The following is a 17,927-nucleotide window of genomic DNA, read 5'->3' on the forward strand; positions in this document are numbered from 1 at the left end:
CAACTGAATGAAAAAGTAGTGCTGTACACACAAAGCTTTGGATCTCAAGCTGGGTTGTTTCTCTTCAACCAAATACATTGTCAGCACAGTACATTTTATATAAGAGCCTTTTATCCCCAAACACCACAGAGTGCTTTACCAAAAAAAAAAAAAAAAAAAAGGCAAAAAAAAAAAAAAAACACCCTATGTCTACCAGAGGATGAGCCTCCTTGTGGGGTAAAAAGCATTGCATTAATGTTGAGGAACTTGCTGCACAGCAGTTTAACACAGGAAGGGAAGAATACTGCATCTCAACAGAACCACTCCGGGGTGGATTTATCTGCAGTGGCATTTGCTTAGGATACTTCAGCTCTTGTTGCTGTTCCTCCTTCCAGGAGCAGTGCATCTCTCTGCAGACCCGTGGTGAGGTCTAGGTATTGCACCTCTTCAGTACCTTCTTGGAGACACCTTACTGAGCTTTTTCTTAGCATGTGAGTGCTTAATTAAGCTGTAGACAAATATTGCTTGCCTATCCTGGGCAGAACATTTTTATTAAAACATTGGTTTGAGGAGATGGGATTTTCAGAACTTCCATTTCTTCTCCAGCAGCTTCTACTCCTGATGCTCTTAGCGGCACATGCTTGGTGTGGAAATGCTGCAGAGCAGGGGAAATGACGCTTTAATGCCCTCTGTGCTTGTAGTGGCAGAGAGCTTGGAGCAGTTGGTAGCATCTCATTAATAACCAGTGGTAGTCAAAATTGGCCCAGGTGTGAATGGGAATTTGATTTGAGATCACGAACTCTGGTAGAAACGGACTTTTTCTTTTAGGGAGGTTTAGAAAATTTTCTGTGCTATAGCCTTGGAAAGTGACAGGTTGAATGTATTTAGATGAACTGGGCTTGCATTTCTTGTACCTTGCATTCAGAAACACCCCAACTTTTATCAAACAGTACAAACTTACGTACAGTCTAAAAACTCATTTTTTTTCAATCTGCAGATCATACTTGGGCTTGTAGACGTTGAAATTGAGATGCCCACCTATCCAGTTCTGTACTGGAGAGAGAAAGGCAGAAAGTGAGGTCTCTGTTTTGAGAGATGCTAGAGCTGTTTGCAGAAGAAGCACTTTTTTGAGGGGAAAAATCAGAAAAAAAAAAAAAGGCAAAACAATGTCTGGCTGAAGACAAAGGTGAGAAAAGTTCAGAAAACAGAACCATGGTGGATGTACAAATTAAAGAAATGCACAAACAGTGCTGATTGTGCAATACCTCTCTGGTGCTGGGTAGAGCTGGAGGGCTGAGGAGGCTCTAAAGAGATGATCAGAAAGGAGACTTCTTGCTGGGGGATATGTGGGACCCTGTTTATGCTCTCAGGAAAGTATGATGAATTGAAAACAGGACCGGTGTGCTGATATTTTGCATTGAAATGTATCATTCTGAAGCTGTTCTTGCCTGACCACTGCTAGAAAGGAAATGTCGAATTCTTTTTCTACTTCTGAATACATCAGGAAACTTCTGTCTTGTGAGATGGGCAACTGATTACTCACTTGCATTTTTAACTTTAACATATAAATAATCCATTCCAGTTGGTACTGAATTACCTTGTCCTGTAAGACTTCAAGCCTCAGGATGATGTTGGGGTGAGCCCTGCATTCCCCCTCCCCTCAGCAAGTATCACTTTTCAAAGTGCGTCAGTGCCTCTGTAGCCATCGTTTGGCAGGAGCTGCAGAGGATGCAGCCAGCAGCTCCTAAAAAAGCCAGAGATTGTTTTCTTGCAGCATGCTCAGTTTCCACATGACTGGGACCAAAAGATCCAAGTCCATGCACATCTTGGGTCTCTCAGCAACTCATCCCCCTGTTGCCAAGGTGCTCTGCTGATTCAGACGACCTTTTAAATCAAATGCTTTATAGTTATTGGGCAGCTGTGTATGCTTCTTGTTTTGCAGTTACAAAACGTTTCTCTTACTTGCAGCCATATTTAGAACCACTGAAAAATAAGACCTATGCAGATTCAAGCTTCTTGTTTGCTTCATTGGAGAAGCAAACGAACTCAGACTTTTACTTAGTATTTCTACAAACACTTTTCACTTGTTTTGTCTGTGATTTGCAGTGCTACCACTGTAGTGTTTTTTCTAGCTGTGTATAGCTGTGTCCCAGGGTGTTTTGATTTCTTAAATCCTTCTGGGAACTGGCATACAGTAGCCTATACTTAATGTTTCCTTGTGTGAGCAGGTCAGTGTGTTATGCGAGGAACCGATCTAGGTTTGTGTATAGTTTCGTAAGTACACATAAGTTGCTTTCTTCGTGCAGAAAGATGGACTGCACATGAGGAAGAACATTGAAATAAAGGAAAATAAGAGGTGGTAGGGATTACTGGGTTAAGCCCAGACGTAGGGGGGAAAAAAAAAGATGCAAATCTATTCCCAGTTCAGCCATTGGCTTGCTCCGTAGAACAGGCACCATATGGAACCAGGTTTTCCCTGCCAGAAATGCTTTCATGGACCTGGGGATGAGGAGTAAATTGCATCAGATTCTTTCTGTCACAGAGAAAGTTGTTGGAGACAGAATTTTGTGGGATAAATGTTATATAGTAATTTGGTTATTAGCAATAAAGTGAGTAATGAAAGGTCCAAGAATTTCTCTATAGAAAGAGATTGGTACCTAGCTGAGAACAAAAGGTAGAACTTCCTGAAAGTTGAAAATTCTGCTCTGAAGGGTTGGTTATTAGCTTACAGCAGACTGTGAAGAAGGAAAGCAAAAAGCTTTGATTTGGGAACTGAGCATGTCTTCCTACAGGGGACCTGGACCTTTTCATGACAAAGATTGGTAGCTGTAGGTGTACATGTATATCTCCAGAAGCTGTGACACTATTAGAGGTTATTACTGGAATCAGCAGATGACTGGTGATGGCAGCATAGCCTTGTTCAAGCTACTCATAGCTGTGTAACTGGCAAGAGGGCCTCTCTGAAGAGAGGTGGGCAGGGGGCTTGGAGGCAAGGCTGAGGTCTGTTACTGTTAGTATGTATGGTTGAAAGTCAGCGTGGATGGATTGCTGACTTCTGTGCAAATATACCCTAATAAAGCATGGTTTCCTTACAGCAACGGTGGCCTGGATCCATGGTCTGCAGGTGGGGTGACCCAGAACATCAGCGATTCCCTTGTGGCTGTCATGATCCCAGATGGAGCTCATCACCTGGACCTGCGCAGCCACAACCCTTGTGACCCCAAATCTGTGAAGCAAGCTCGGGTCTTGGAAGTCCACTACATGAAGCAGTGGATTGAAAAGGCCAGGCGTGAGCACTGAAGTGGTACTGTGACAACTGTGGCCTTTATACCTCTGCTGGCTTTGCTGGGGGCAGGGCCAGGCCTTATCGCAGACACTCCAAACATTTCACTCCTGCTTCCTCATCTGTGCTGCAGCGCTGGCCATTGCTTGTGCCCATGGGAGAAGCAGGCAGTAGACAGATGGGAGGGCGTTATCAGAGAACAACCTGTAGTGGATAAAGCGCATGGATTGAGCTGCCTGCTGTGCCTTGCTTTCCTCTTCTGCTCTTCCCAAATGTTGTATCTTAGGGTAGAGTGCCTCTTCTAGGCTTGATGCCTTCCTTGCTCGCTAGGTTACTGTCCTGACTGCTGGTGTATACAATGGATTAAATGGCAGTGCTGTTTACACTGATGGTCGAACTCCCGCTGCATTCAGTGGTATTGAATTTTGGACATCCTCTGCTGGTGTAAATTGTCATGGCAGGGGCACAGAGAGAACGAGGGAACAGAAGTCATATCTTGCTGTGATGTTTGCTGGAGAGGTAGCGAAGGCATGGATGAAAACTGGCTGCGCAGTTTGTAAAGAAACTGAACAGCCCCTACCCTTTGGAATCAGTGCTGGAAAAGAAACATTTTAATTTTCTGGCAGCTTACTAATCAAAGCTGCCTTTGGTGACTTTTTCCATTCTGTGCTGTGTTGAATGGTCAGGGCTGGGCCCAGACTCCCTCTGCTGTTAACTGGCTGAGCCTGCACAGTCTGTATCAGGGTTTTATTTCTTCCTTTGGAGTTCATCCTAATCCTGGAATATCTGCCACTGTGATAACAGTTGCCAAAGAATAAACTTTGTGTATTTTGTATGTGTGTCCCCCACAAGCATTTAGCTTTTTTCAAATCAGGAAGCTTTTGAAGCTATTCTCTTGAAGATCAAATGTGACACTTGTGCTGGCCAGATCTTATGAAGTGACAAATAATTGGGGCTGTGCCTTGTGTGGGTTTCCCCCTCCCCCCCATTCTGTGTATTGTTCAAATTCTGCATGATCTGTTTGCTGATGGCTATTCAATAAAAGCTTTTTTTTTTTTTAAAAAAAAAAATGTTTGCAGGACAAACTATTCAAAACACAGAATGCAGCTATCCTCTTGGAGCAGCCTAAAGCATGATGCTGAGCTCAACAAGCCAGGTGCAGTGGGCTTTCTGTAAGGCTTCCAAAACAGACAAACTGCCCTGATTCATGAGACAGCATATTTGACATTAATAAATGGCTGGGGCAGTCCCCTCGTTTTCCAGCTTTGGCTTCATTCACACTGGAGCCCTTCTTCAGAAAGGCTTTGCGGTTTAAAGGACAACGCCATTTCAGAAAGACTCGGGCAAGGCTTGTTGTCCCTAGGCTCTTAAAATTCCAACTCTGTTGAAAAGTTTTCTCAGCTTTGATGATGTGCCTGATGGTTGAGTATTTTCTGAAGACACCAGGTGGCCTTTTCTGTTTCTAGTCTCCTCTCACCCTTTGGGAACAAACCAAACCCAACACTGAAATCTTATATTTGCATACACTCTTGTGCATCTTCTCTTCCCAACAGAGTTCCTGGCATTCCCTCATCTTGCTCTAATGTGTTAAAAGCAGTGTTTATATTCAGGTTTGCTGAATCTGAACTTTTCACGCTCTGTCTTGAGCAAGGTGATTACTTCAGAGAATATGGAGAGCAATATGAGAGGACAACAGAGGGAAGAGGAAGAGCTATGTAAGAACTTGCTTGAAACCTGTTGGCTTGAAAGCTTTTGGTAATCTCTGTTCCAGTAAGTCCCTTTTTTTTTTTTTTTTTTTTTTTTTTGGTACTGTGATGTAAACATATGCCAGTCTCTTGTGTACTTTGCAATGACATTGTGGCCTTGAATTTTTCATCAATTTAATTTTGACAAATTAAATGTTTATGAAAAAAATGAGTTACAGTCAAGTTCTTAAAAACACCATTGTACCTGTATGTGTTAATTAATGCATAGTAATAGTTAACTGAAAGGCAAGGAATGGAATTTACAAGGGTAGACATAAATTTGGGAATTACAGATGGTTTGAAACTGGGCAAGCAAGAGCCTTGTCCAACTGCTCCCACTGACTGCTCTGAGTGCCAGTTCTGGGATAAACTCTTATATGTTGAGTGGAGAAGGACGTGGGGATATTCATGCAGTGGGCTGTGAACAGCCAAATTAACAGCCATTGTCTGTCTTAATCAGCTCATGTCTCCTCCTCCTCTCTTTCCCTTGCTAGCAACTTACTGTCTCAGGAAACAATTTGTTTGTTGTTTGGAAAACACTTCATAGTTTCAATCAGAATGAGTAATTTAAGCTTTCATTCCTCCTTTCATAAGCAGAAAAATGTGCCTTCAGGGGAACTTCTCTTAAAAAAAAAAAATAAAAAATAATCAAAAAAACCCTGCTGCCTTGAATTGTGAGAAGTTACATTTAAAGCCAAAAATTGTTTAGTTTTTGTCCATTTTCCCCCTAAATCTTACTATCCACTCAGCTTTGGTCTGAGATGGTCTGATTCCAGTGCACTTTGGATCAGGTTTTTACTGCTTGGACCAGCTTATGAATTAGGTGACTGACTTACTGCTTTTATTAATCATTCTTCATTTTTACTTTTTTTTGTTTTCCGTGAGTAGTTGAAACCTTAAAGGTGTTATCACAACCATTCAGACCTCATCTGAAGAACTATGCACACCTCTATGTGTGCTAGTGAGGGACTGTGTATGTTTAACTACCTCATCTAAATGTTAGCTTTCCTGCTTGTGAAATGCAGGTGAGAACAAAATGGGCCTTAGGAAATTGCTGATTTCTTTTTCCAGGTGGTGGGCCATACTTCATCTCAGGCTTATTGGTATACTTTCTCAGGCACTTGGCTTTGAACGTTTTGAATTTAAAATTTGTGTTTCCTGCTGATTTAGGAAAACTAAAAAAAATAAAAAATAAAAATGATTTATCCAAAGCATGAATCTTGCTGGTGAAGTTGCAGTTTGTATCAATAAAAATACATTTTAAAAAAATCAAATGTGAGTTTCTGGAATTGGCTTTTATTTTGCAAGGACATAAACTTTTGTCTTGTGGCAGATTTGGAGCTCTGCAAATACATGTTTGTGTTTGTGCTCAACTGGGATGGAGCGGCAGGAAAGCAGTAGTTAAGGAAATCACCAAGCTACACACATGGCAGTCAGGATGTTAGTTGTTAAGAAAAATAAACCGTTTTAGTTTTGGAAGCTTATTTCAGTCCAAATCAAGTAAGTGCTTTCCACGTGCCAGCGATGATGAGTGTCAGGCAGCGGGGCCAAGGCATTTGCTGGGCTGGACGAGGCTGTGCAGTTCACGGAGATCATTGGGGAGGCTGAGGCTGCAGTGTCTAGGGAGATGCTAAGTGCCTTTTGGCCACTACATGTTGTGTTTGTAGGTAATTTCAGCTTTGAAGATAAATATTGTGTCATCAAAGGAAGCTATAGAAAGGAAAGCCCCTTCGGGAACCGGCATTGCAATTTCTGTATCGGAAGAAAAGTGTACACGAAGTGTTAATGCAGGGCAAGTTTTGCTTCCCAGGCTAGCTGTGCATCAGCTACATTACAGATAAATGTCAATGTGCTTTACTTAAATGGATTTTTTTCTACTTCTGCTTTTAAAAAGACTATTTTGTGGTTTGAACCTAACCTCTAAATGAATCAAAAGGAATCGTCGATGACCTAGAGAGCTTTCTGTACCTCACAGACCTGCTTCCTGACAGATACGTTAGCACCTTCCAGGACTAGTGGTGGGATCCTTGTCTGTCTGACAGTGAGGAGGGTGGCATCAGTCCCATGAACACAGGGTTGGGAGAGAACATGAGGAACCACATACTACGAGACTACCTCAAGGAAGGACCCCCTAAGGTGCCTTAAATGTTCTTGATAGGCAGTGGCTGCCAGTTTTTTCTCTTCCCTGTCAAACCAGGAGAGTATCACTGCTGTGCTGTCCTCAGCCACTGTAAGAGGTGGCACATGTTTGTGACACCATGCATGTAGGAGAAACTTCCAACTACCATAAAAAATACATTAAAAATATATTTTAAAAATACCATCTGAAACTGCTTAGACTGATGGCATTTGCACTCAGTCTTGACCAGCTGAAGGAATTAACCATACTAAAAGACTGCAGTGGGGGGAGATCTGTGCTGCTGGAACAACAGAGTAGGTGCTCGCAGAGCTGAGCGAGCAATGCATTTGTCATTTTCCTTAAAATGCACTGCTGCTCCTTAAAATATAAATCTCTCTGGAGCTGAAACTGTGTATGTGATTTTTACTGCCTAAAAGCAATTTATAAATGGTCATTGGAGGAATTTGTTTGAAACCCATTGTGCTTCCATCTCTGTCATTTGCTGCAACTGCCACCTGTTTAGCGTGTTACTACTTGTTTTAACATTTCGAAAATCTTTCCCTGTATGTTTTTAAATCACAACCTTAGTTTTACAAAAATAACTGCTCACAAATCCAGCTTCTTTAAGACTGTCAATGTTAAACAAATAAAATAGTCTGTTTTGGCAATGCAGGTTCACAGAAAACGTGTTACCTTGTGTTACCTGAGCAGTAAGGCAACAGCAAAAGGTCGGAACTGAGGATATCTGGGATAAACACTTTATCATTTTATCATCTGGGACAACTATTTTATCATTTTAAAGATGCTGAGCGTCTGCTTGCAGCTTCCACTGAAATGAGTGACCTGTGCTCCTGCGTCATTCTGGTTCCTCGATTTCACTGCCTCTAGGTGCTGAGACGTGAGCCTATGCGCCCCGAGTCAGCCTTTCCTTTTTCCCCAGCCCATCTCGTTATCAACATCAAATCTGAAATTGTTTGCTCCTTGTGCTTTAGAGCCATTCCTTGCAGTAGGATGAGTGAAAAATTTGCTGGTTGTAGCATGAGTTCTGTTGCCATCAGCTGACTGTAGGGCTCATTGAGGGAGCCCAAATTCCCCAAATTTGCCTGGCCAAGCGGGGACCTGCTCTGTCCCCTCTGCAGCCTTGTGCTTGGGATCCCCACTTGTCCCAGGGCACGATGCAGGGACTGCAAACACCCACAGCAGCAAAGAGCAGGAACCTGGCCCTTACTTGTGCTCCCCAAGGCAGTCACCTCTTTTTTTGGGTGCCCAGGAAAATCAGCAGGCTGTTGGGGTGCTCCGGTCATGAGGCGTGGGCATCCCTGCAGTGGGAAATGTGCTCTCCGTGGCTCTCCGTGCGGTAGCGGGGTGTTCCCTCGGCGGGGAGCAAGTGCTCCTTGGGGAGCGCTGACGATCTGCACAATCTTTTAGCTCAATCCCCTGGTTTAGAAAGCAAGGGCAGCGAAACACTACGAGGGGGGATAGCAAATCCCTTCCGTTTGTCTTGTTGTTTTCTAATGTATGCGACCTCTCTGGGTGGTTTAAGCGGTTTAGGTACTTTCTATAAAGGGGATCTTTTAATGACAAAACTAATGTGATTATCTTACCGAGTGTGAGAGGCGTATTCAAGGTTTAAAGAAAATCTGTTAGAATAGCTGAATGTATCTGCTTAATCCGTTCTCTAATGTGGGTGGACAATGCTCTGGGAAGCAATTGGTCTTTCTTTCTTGAGTAAATGCCTGGTCTCCAGAGGTAGGAACTGTTTGCAGCTTTTTATACCCTTACGCTTCACCTTCTAGAGAACACAAAGGCACAGGAGAGAGGCAGGGAGCTGTGAGAGGACAAGATTTTCTTCAAATAGCTGGGGGTGTAACCGGCCCTGGGCCCATCCTGCAGGCTGCTGAGCACCCTCCGCTCCCTTTGACTGTGATGTGAATGTGGGGCTCTCTGTCCTGCAAAACCATGTCCCCACAACACTACACGCAGAAGCACTGTCCCCTTTCTGGGTCTGTGTGCCAGCAACACAACACTTCCCACGCAGACCCACTGTCTTTTGGGGAATTCTCCAAGGGGCACATTTTCTACATCAACCCTTTGGAAAGTTCGTACCCACACGAGGGGAGGTGCTGCGGGATGCAGGATGCTCTCAGCTGGCACCAGCCTGGCACCGCTCAGCTGCTCTGCTGTCTGAAGGGCTGTGGATGTGGATCTGTGATCTCCCTACATCCATCCGTGTGCACAGATCTCTGAAACATTAGGCAATCCTGTTGTCTGCAGTGGTTAGCAAGATACACAGAACCCCCCTCACCTTGCTGAAGTATTTACTAAAGCAAGTAGTTGCTCTGGGGCTGTTCAGTACATAGATTTGGCTGTATAGCAGGGGCAAACAGGTTGTATTTTGTAACTAGTTATGCAAACACTCTCAAAACAGCACATAAGGAGAAAAAGCATGTTGAGCTGCTGCCCTTTTCTGCTGGAGTGAAACGAGCTGCCTCCTTTGGCCACCCACTGCAGAAACAGTTCTTTAAACTACAAGAGGGTAGGTTTAGGTTAGATATTTGGAAGAAATTCTTCACTCAGAGGGTGGTGAGGCCCTGGCACAGGTTCCTCAGAGAAGCTGTGGATGCCCCATCCCTGGAGGTGTTCAAGGCCAGGCTGGATGGGGCTTTGGGCAGCCTGGTCTGGTGGGAGTTGTCCCTGCCCATGGCAGGGGGTTGGAATTTGGTGATCTTTGAAGTCCCCTCCAACCCAAACCACTTTGTGATTCTATGATTATGTGAAATACAGAGAAAAGAGGTGCCTCAGAATTGGTGTAGCCTCTTTGTGGAGATGGGCACCGAGCTAACCCTGCTTGCTTGTCTGGCTACTCCGGGCTGCGGAGTGGTGCTGGGTTCTCTGCAGTGGAGAGAGATGGCGTGCAAGGGCTCAGTGCAGAGTCTACGAACTAGTCCCAGCTTGTATCATGGAGGGAATTTTCTCAAGGATGGAAGAGCAGAGGCCTTGGCATCTCCCCAGCAGGCTGCTGCATGGTCAGCAATTGCAGGAAGGTTCAGGTTGGAGGGGCCTTGGGAGGTCTCTGGCCCAACGTCCTGCTCGCTGCAGGGTCAGCTGTGGGGTCAGACCAGGCTGCTCAGGGATGTCTCCAGCTGGATCCTGGAAGCCTCCGAGGAAGGAACTTGTGCAGCCTCTACAGGCAACCTCCTGCACTGCCCACATGGTGGAAAAGTGTCTCATCTAGTCTGAATTTCTTGTTTCAGTTTACGTGTCTTGTCTCTTATCCCCCTGCCATGCACCAGAGCCTGGCTCTGTGTCCTTGATGACCCCTGTAGGCACTGGGGGTTGCTGTTAGGTGCCCCCAGATCTGTCTCTTCTGCAGGCTGAGCAAGCCCAGCTCCCCCATCCTCTCACAGGACAAGTGCTCCAGTCCTGACCATCCTGGTAGCCTCACCTGAACTCACTTCAATCCATCGATGCCTTTCTTCTAGTGGGAGATCCCAAAGCAGATGCAGTATTTGATTTGTGGTCACCAAGAGCCTACTAGAGGGACATGATACCTCCTTGGATCTCCTGGCTCTGCTCCTGTATGTTCAGCCCAGGATGTGTCTTTGCTGCCAGGACACACAGCTGGCCCATGCACAGCTGATTGTCCACCAGAAGGCCTAAGGCCTCTTCTGCAGAGCTGCTCCTCAGCCCACCTGCACTTCTGCAAGGAGCTCTTCCTTCCCAGGGGCAGGACTTTGTGCTTATTCTGCTTGAACATCATGAGCTTCTTCTTGTCTCCTGCCTTCAGATTGTCTGAGGGGCAGCCCTGCCTTGAGCGTTTTGACTGTTCCCTCCAAATTGGTGTCATCTGCAAGACTAAGAAATGCTGAAGAACTTTAAACCTGAAAACAATGCTTTTTTTTTTTTATTTTTTCTTCTCTCTCTGTTAAAGAGGATATGCTTGGACAATTCCTAAAAGCTCTTGTTCTCTACAGTATTTGCAACATTGAAAGGACACTGAATGACATCTTTCTTGACTAGCTTCTGGCTGCCTGCATCCCTATGTGAGTCCTGCTGTAGGCTCTGCAGCAGAGCTCTGACCAGCTGGCAGGACAAGGGGAAGCCCCACACCACTCTGCTCACACAGCCCTGAGTGCAGCAGGGCTTTCAGAGGTCATGGTGATGGATTTTAGAAGCGTCATTCAGTCAGCACTATCTCAGTGCTGTGATGAAAACAAACTCAGTCATTTCTTCAAGTCTGTGTACCCTTTGACAGTGAAGCCCCATCCCAGAAAAAAATGGGATGGGGAAGAAGAGCTAGAGAATGGTGGTACCCAGCTCCACGGAATGTGTATGTATGTGCAAGCATACATGTGAAAAAATAGGATACCTCCTACAAAAAGAGAGGGACAACCTTCTCCTTTCTCAACCTTTACTGTGTGCCCCAGGGGGTGGGAAGGAAGTGAATGATGCTATTTCCTTGCAATGACCAGTGCCCCATTCTTATTTACCATGAACAGGGCCACTAATAGAAGCCAGGCCCTCCTGGGTCAGGCGGGAGGATAGCAGAGGTTCCCACCTTTCCTCCCAGCAGATGAAGTCAGTCCTTGCTACGCAAACTAGACTAATAAATGTCGGGGCAGCGGGAGGTGAGTGCAATCAAGTGCAAGAGCCTGAGTTATAGCAGTAACCTGCTGAATTCCTAGGTCACAAAGTAATTTACAGAACAACCCAAGTGTCATTCAATAATTATTCAGGCAGCCTGGAGCCCAGGGGGCACAGCCTCCCGCTGGCTGCATTATTAATACCATCAACAAGCAGCAGGATGTTGGTGCGAAGAAAAGAACCACAACACAAGCGCGTGAACCCAAGGAACAAATGGAAACTGGTATCAATAGGATATTGTACCGCTCCCTAACGAGTGAAAAATCTATCTGTCTATCTGCCTGTCTTGTCCTAGCGAGTCGTTCAACTAAATCTGAGCGTTTCCCCTTCTGACAGTGAAAATTGCTCCCGGCAGTTTGCAGCAGAAGGGAGAAAGATCAGTGTGTCGGTCGTCTCCATTTCTACCTCCCAGCCTCTGTGATAGTCCCCATGGAGACTGACGGGGGGGGAGGTGGTTTCCAAGCACCCCAGAATAATTTAAATTAATATCCAGTGAACAATGTCAACCTTCTCTTTGACGTGGCGTGGGAATAAGTGATCACAACGCTTGAACTGGGTAAGCCGAAAAGGAAGGTAGTGCCCAACCTGGGACCTGATCGGCACAGTAAGCCAGGGGCTCAACCGCTGTATCTCCATCCCTCCCTTCTCATCCTGCCCCATTCTCCAAAACATCTCAAAGCAGCAAGAAATTCCCTTAGGGAACTTGTCTTTATGGGTGGAAGCAAAGAGTTGTGGGCGACTCTTCTTCATGTGGAGGAGCACGTAGTTTGTTTAAACATGGGGGCAAATAATGAGGCTTCCTGAGGGTATCTGAAGGATCAGAGATCAGACTGGCACACCAGTGGGCCTGCTCATCCTCCAAGGGGGAGAACCCTCAAAGGCACTAGACCAGAGAGCCCCAAAAGTCCAGAAGCAAAGCACTGGACGTATTGAGGGCGTAGAGGGATAAGCTGTGCCAGAACACATGTGGATAGGATCTCGTCTAGGAGCTGGGGTTATCAAGGATCAGCCAGTGTCTTACACCCACGGAGAGCAGCCACAGCCTGCAAAGAGGCTTGGCCATACAAAATCATAGAATCATAGAATCATAGAATATCCTGAGTTGGAAGGGACCCTTAAGGATCATCAAGTCCAACTCTTGACACCGCACAGGTCTACCCAAAAGTTCAGACCATGTGACTAAGTGCACAGTCCAATCTCTTCTTAAATTCAGACAGGCTCGGTGCAGTGACCACTTCCCTGGGGAGCCTGGTCCAGTGTGCAACCACCCTCTCTGTGAAGAACCCCCTCCTGACGTCCAGCCTAAATTTCCCCTGCCTCAGCTTAACCCCGTTCCCGCAGGTCCTGTCACTGGTGTTAATGGAGAAAAGGTCTCCTGCCTCTCGACACCCCCTTACGAGGAAGTTGTAGACTGTGATGAGGTCTCCCCTCAGCCTCCTCTTCTCCAGGCTGAACAGGCCCAGTGACCTCAGCTGTTCTTCGTACGTCTTCCCCTCCAGGCCTTTCATCATCTTCGTAGCCCTCCTCTGGACACTCTCCAACAGTTTCATGTCCTTTTTATACTGTGGTGCCCAGAACTGCACACAGTACTCGAGGTGAGGCCGCACCAGCGCAGAGTAGAGCGGGACAATCACCTCCCTTGACCTACTAGCGATGCTGTGCTTGATGCACAAAAAAATGTTTCAGTGGACACAAATGGCTCATCTTTTCATGGCCTTTTTCAACATTTGGCCAGATCTCTATTTCAAGTGTGTTTTTTTTTGGCTTTGCTTTTACCCTGTCAGTGCCTGGTAGGCAGAGAGGCAGTTCAGAGGACTCTGATGTTCCTCTTACACTCTGGGCCCTTCATCTTGTTCACCGTTTAGCTATACATTGCTGGTGACATCCATCCCCTGTATACTCTTGCATCCCATGCACACACCAACTCCAGAAGCTGCTGTGGTTCCGTGCCTGGGCTGCTTTTCTTGCTGGTGGCACCCAGGAAGAAGGAGCAAGCCATGTGTTTTCCTGCTGCTTGCACCATCACAGCCTAAGAACGAGATCACCAAAATACCTTGATTTTCCCTTTTGTGCTTATGCACAGATGTTGCTGCTGATATTCCCTGTATCCCACTGAAAAATAAAGTGTGTTTTATCCTTATTCCTCAAGTGCCCGATACAAATGCAAATCAGCTCTGGGTGTAAATGTTGGTTTGTTTTTTTCCTGGCTGCCCATCGGCTGGTGGGCTTTGCTCACTTGTTTTCCTCCCGGTCCCTTTACCCTTGTGTCTTCAGGAGGGTCAGAGACCTGCTCCATTCCCACACCTCTGCCTCCTCCTCCTCCCACTGCTGCAGCTTGGTTAAAGCCCCTTTGCTTATTAACCCTTTGCAAGGTCTTCTCCTTCAGCAGAGAGTGCTGACAGGCTAAAAATAAACCAGCACTCACTCGAATATCCTAGAATAATGGTCAAGTGGGCCACACCAATCCCAGCAGAGAATATTTGAGCATTTTATGCTGTTGCTTTGTTGCCTGTCTGCTCTGCAGTGTTTGTCTCCTGGACAAAATCAAATAGGAGGTGATGACAGCGGGCTGCAAGCCAAGTCTGGATGGAGGAAGGTGGCTCTGAATTTGTCTGTGGCTTTAAGCAGGGCAGTGGTACTCAGGTAATAAAATAGCTAAAGGAGGGACTCCTAAATGCCCGCAAGTGGGGTTTTAAATGCTGACCAGAGAGAGTAGCAGGTGCTCCAAGCCCTGTGGCCAAATCCGATGTCTGGTCACCTCGAAAATTTGTGCACTATTCCTTGAAAAGTGCAAGCAGTGTGTAAATTAGGCTGATGGTGTGTAAATTAGGCTGATAGGTTAAAACCCTGCCTGCCGTTTCTTCTGGAGTTGGCACATTTTCTTACCTGCCCAAATTTCAGACAGATTCTTAATGCTGCTTTTTTTTTTTTTTTTTTTTTTTTTTTTTTTTTTTTTTAAATAGAAGATTTTGAATTGTATTTAAAGGTATAGCTGAGGAGACCTACAGGTGATACCAACCACAAGGAAAAACTACAAACAAGATCTATGCTGCAGCATCCAAACAGCTCTCCAGCAGCCCAGCAGATCCTGCCTGCCTGTGCCGAGCACCACCATCACGTGCGGCCACCAGCTCGGAGTCATCGCGTCCTCCCATGGCTTTCACACCAACAGAGCTCTTATAAAGGCACATAACTGCAAGCACGTCACCAGCTCCTGCTTACCAGGAGGTTCCCCAAATGGGGTTGGGCCAACTGTGGGGTGAAACCCTGGCAAAAGGCTGGGAAGCACCTGCCCTGTCCCACTGCATGGGGAAGCCGCTTCCTTCCCTGCTCGGCTCAGCCAAGAGGGTTGAGGACATGCTGTGCTTGGGGCTTGGGGATGGCCTGAGCTGCCCGTGGTGAAGGATGGACATTAGGAGCCACCCAGGCCTGATGTGTCACCCTTCGTCCCCCTCCAGCAGCCCAGCACTGATGCCGAGCAGCCTGCTCTGCGCTGAATGCTGCAGCTGAGCCATGTCCTAAAAAAGACCTCATAGTTAAAAAATTCATTTGTGTGGGTTTCCTTTTTTTTTTTTTTCCTTTTCTTTTCATTTTCTTTCCTGCTGCTATTCAGTTAGCATGAAATAACCCTCCAAATCAATCCGGAAGAGATCGTTTGAAACTGTTGCTGTTTTCCCATTGCTAATTGCTGGTCTGAAATCCCATTGGAATCGCTCTGAATGCACAGCCTGATGTTCCTAAGCTAAGTGCCTACCAGGTATTTTCCCTCACAGGCTTTTATTTCCCTGCAAAACACAATCCTGGCTCCCGGTTAGCTTTTAGTGAGACAATAGCATCTCCACAGTACGTCTTGTTTCCGAAGCAGAGCCGCATTTTGGCAGGAACCGACCACTGCAGCTTTTCACAGGGCCAATGGTGCGGTTTGGTGCTCATGGACCCAGAGATGAAGCAGTTAATTGCCCTACTGGGAAAGAGGAAATTTCTTGTAAAAATCCAGAATCTGGTTGAACAATGTGGCCTTTTATTTTTCAGCCTTGGAATCAAGCCTGGCTGCCCTTGTAAACAAAGAAAGGAAAGAATCAGTGAACCAACCCGACACATAAAAACTGGCCATGTCTGCTGTCTTTGAAGTTCCCTTTATGCTGTTTGGAAAACTTAGGATTATAGAGGTTCCTTTTTTTTTTTTTTTTTTTTTTTTAAGAAAAAGAGGGATGGGAGTTGAGGGAAACTTTTTTTCCTTAAGCAGAGCAGAAGTCATTAATTAAGTATCCCATTCAACCCCGAGGCACCGGCTCATCAATCAGATTTCTTATTAGCATTCTGATGACCTGCGCGACCCCCGTCTCTGTACTGTCTGCAGGAGGACACGGAAAACCAGACCACACACCGAACGCAGGGGGATTATTCGGCACTTTTCCCTGCTCTGGGGGGACCGAGCTGGAAAGAGAGATGCTGCCTGATGTTGTTGTTTTGGATTGAGGCGATAATAAAGATAACAATAAGTGGTGGCTGGAGAAGCACATCTGGGAGCTAGGTGGGGGGACATCAGCGGTGTCCTGGGGGGGCTGCCGCTGCATGCATGGTGCATGTAGCATGGTGCAGGTAGCATTGTGCATGTGGCCATGAGCTCCCAAAAATATGCCAGCAGCTTTGGGCCAAATAAATAGGCAGAATCATAGTGTCCTCCAGGGGAATAGGGATGCCACTTTACCCAATCCTCCAACCTTTCTCTTCACAAGTTATTCTAGTGACAAGTAATTACCATTTTAGAGCTAATTAGACCTTTATACCATGGCTGTTGGGCAAGCTATTGCATTGAAGAACAGAGGACAGTGACAGCAGCAAATATCAAAGTCCACCACACTGATGAGAAAGCCAAGCTGCAGCTGCCCTATCGGCATGTGGATTTGTGCATGGCCAGGGGTGACACTGGATGGCCACAGGGGAGCCAGGGCAAGGAGGTGGCAGTGGGACAAGTGAGCTGTCCTTGTTAGTCTCACAGAGATGTTTTGTGGAGCTACATGGTGGGGGTCAAGGAGCTCAGCACAAACAGTGCATCCATGTCAGTGCCATGGTGATGGGTACAGGAGTATGCTCCGCTTAGTGCAGCTTGTGACCAAGAGCTGATGGAGATTTCAGAATGGAGCTGGAGGATATTTTCTTGACAAAATAGGAAATTATTTGTTTCAGTTTCCTACTTTTTCATTTTTCTTACTCTCACTTACTCTTTTTTTTTTTTTTTAAAGCAAAAGTATATTAATGTATGTGGTGGGTGGAAAACTGGAAAATGTGGGTAAAATTGTAAAAAGTTCCTTAAGTATTTGGGGATTTTGATGTGTCATTAAATAAATATATATATTTATATTTCTTCATTTTGATTTGCTTTAGTTGGAAGGGGTTGTACCTGAATAAGCGTGCCATGTTCTCCTTTGAGTATCACAGCCCTGAATACCATTACCATCATGGCTTGCACCTGAATTTAGGCAATATTCCCTGAGTTACACCAGAAACTAGTAGGCTAATCAGCACCTTCATGGGGGTGAGCCTCAAGGTTTGGCCCAGCATGAAACAACAAATGGATACAATATCCTTCTCTTTGGGGCTCATCCTCAAGGCAGAATTTTATTTTCATGGTCATTGCTAACCAAAGTAGTGCTCAAACTAGTTCCTCCCCAAGGTATCCACTATGGCCTGTGACTGTCAGTTGTCTTTGTGCTCTGTGCCATGTTATTCAACACTCAGTGTATTTTGCATTTAGATCAGTTAAAATGCCAGATATTTCTCTGATGACATCATTTACCCCAACAGAGTAGCCTGGGAAGCAGCAAATATAAAAGACAGGAAGGGAAGAATGTTGTGCATAGGGTAGATAATGTCACAAAAGAGATCAGATGGGAAGAAACTTGCTATGTGGAAGACCTAAAAAATGCACAGTTGTGAGGAAGAAGGCTCAGATCCTTTCTTTCTTTCTCCAGTGCAGCAAAGGAGGAGGTCAGTCTGTCTGGGTTCAAGTTTGGCAGCTGCTGATCTGGTGCTGGACCATCTGACACAGTGATCAGATGTTGTTTGCAAAGCCTGCATAAATTAAACTCTGTGTACACCAAAAAAAAATAATAAAAAATTAAACGGGATCCCTTGGTGCCAGAAGCTCCTCTTA

General features: G+C 45.7%; 1 protein-coding gene across 2 annotated transcripts in view; it reads left to right on the top strand.

Annotated features, from left to right (window-relative positions):
- PRCP (prolylcarboxypeptidase) overlaps positions 1–17,285 on the top strand; it is a 43,405-nt gene extending 26,120 nt beyond the window's left edge. Inside the window, exons 9-10 of one of the 2 annotated variants that reach the window (XM_082775022.1) lie at positions 3,075–3,283; positions 14,734–17,285. In XM_082775022.1, coding sequence (XP_082631148.1) covers positions 3,075–3,279 — 205 coding nt within the window. In that variant the 3' untranslated portion in view covers positions 3,280–3,283; positions 14,734–17,285. Of the gene's footprint in view, positions 1–3,074; positions 6,282–14,733 lie in introns of those variants that run through there. The other variant, XM_082775021.1, reaches the window with a different exon arrangement.
- Positions 17,286–17,927: the final 642 nt, after the last annotated feature.

This window comes from Aythya marila (assembly GCF_965140915.1).
Source record: "Aythya marila genome assembly, chromosome: 1".
Lineage (NCBI taxonomy): Eukaryota > Metazoa > Chordata > Aves > Anseriformes > Anatidae > Aythya > Aythya marila.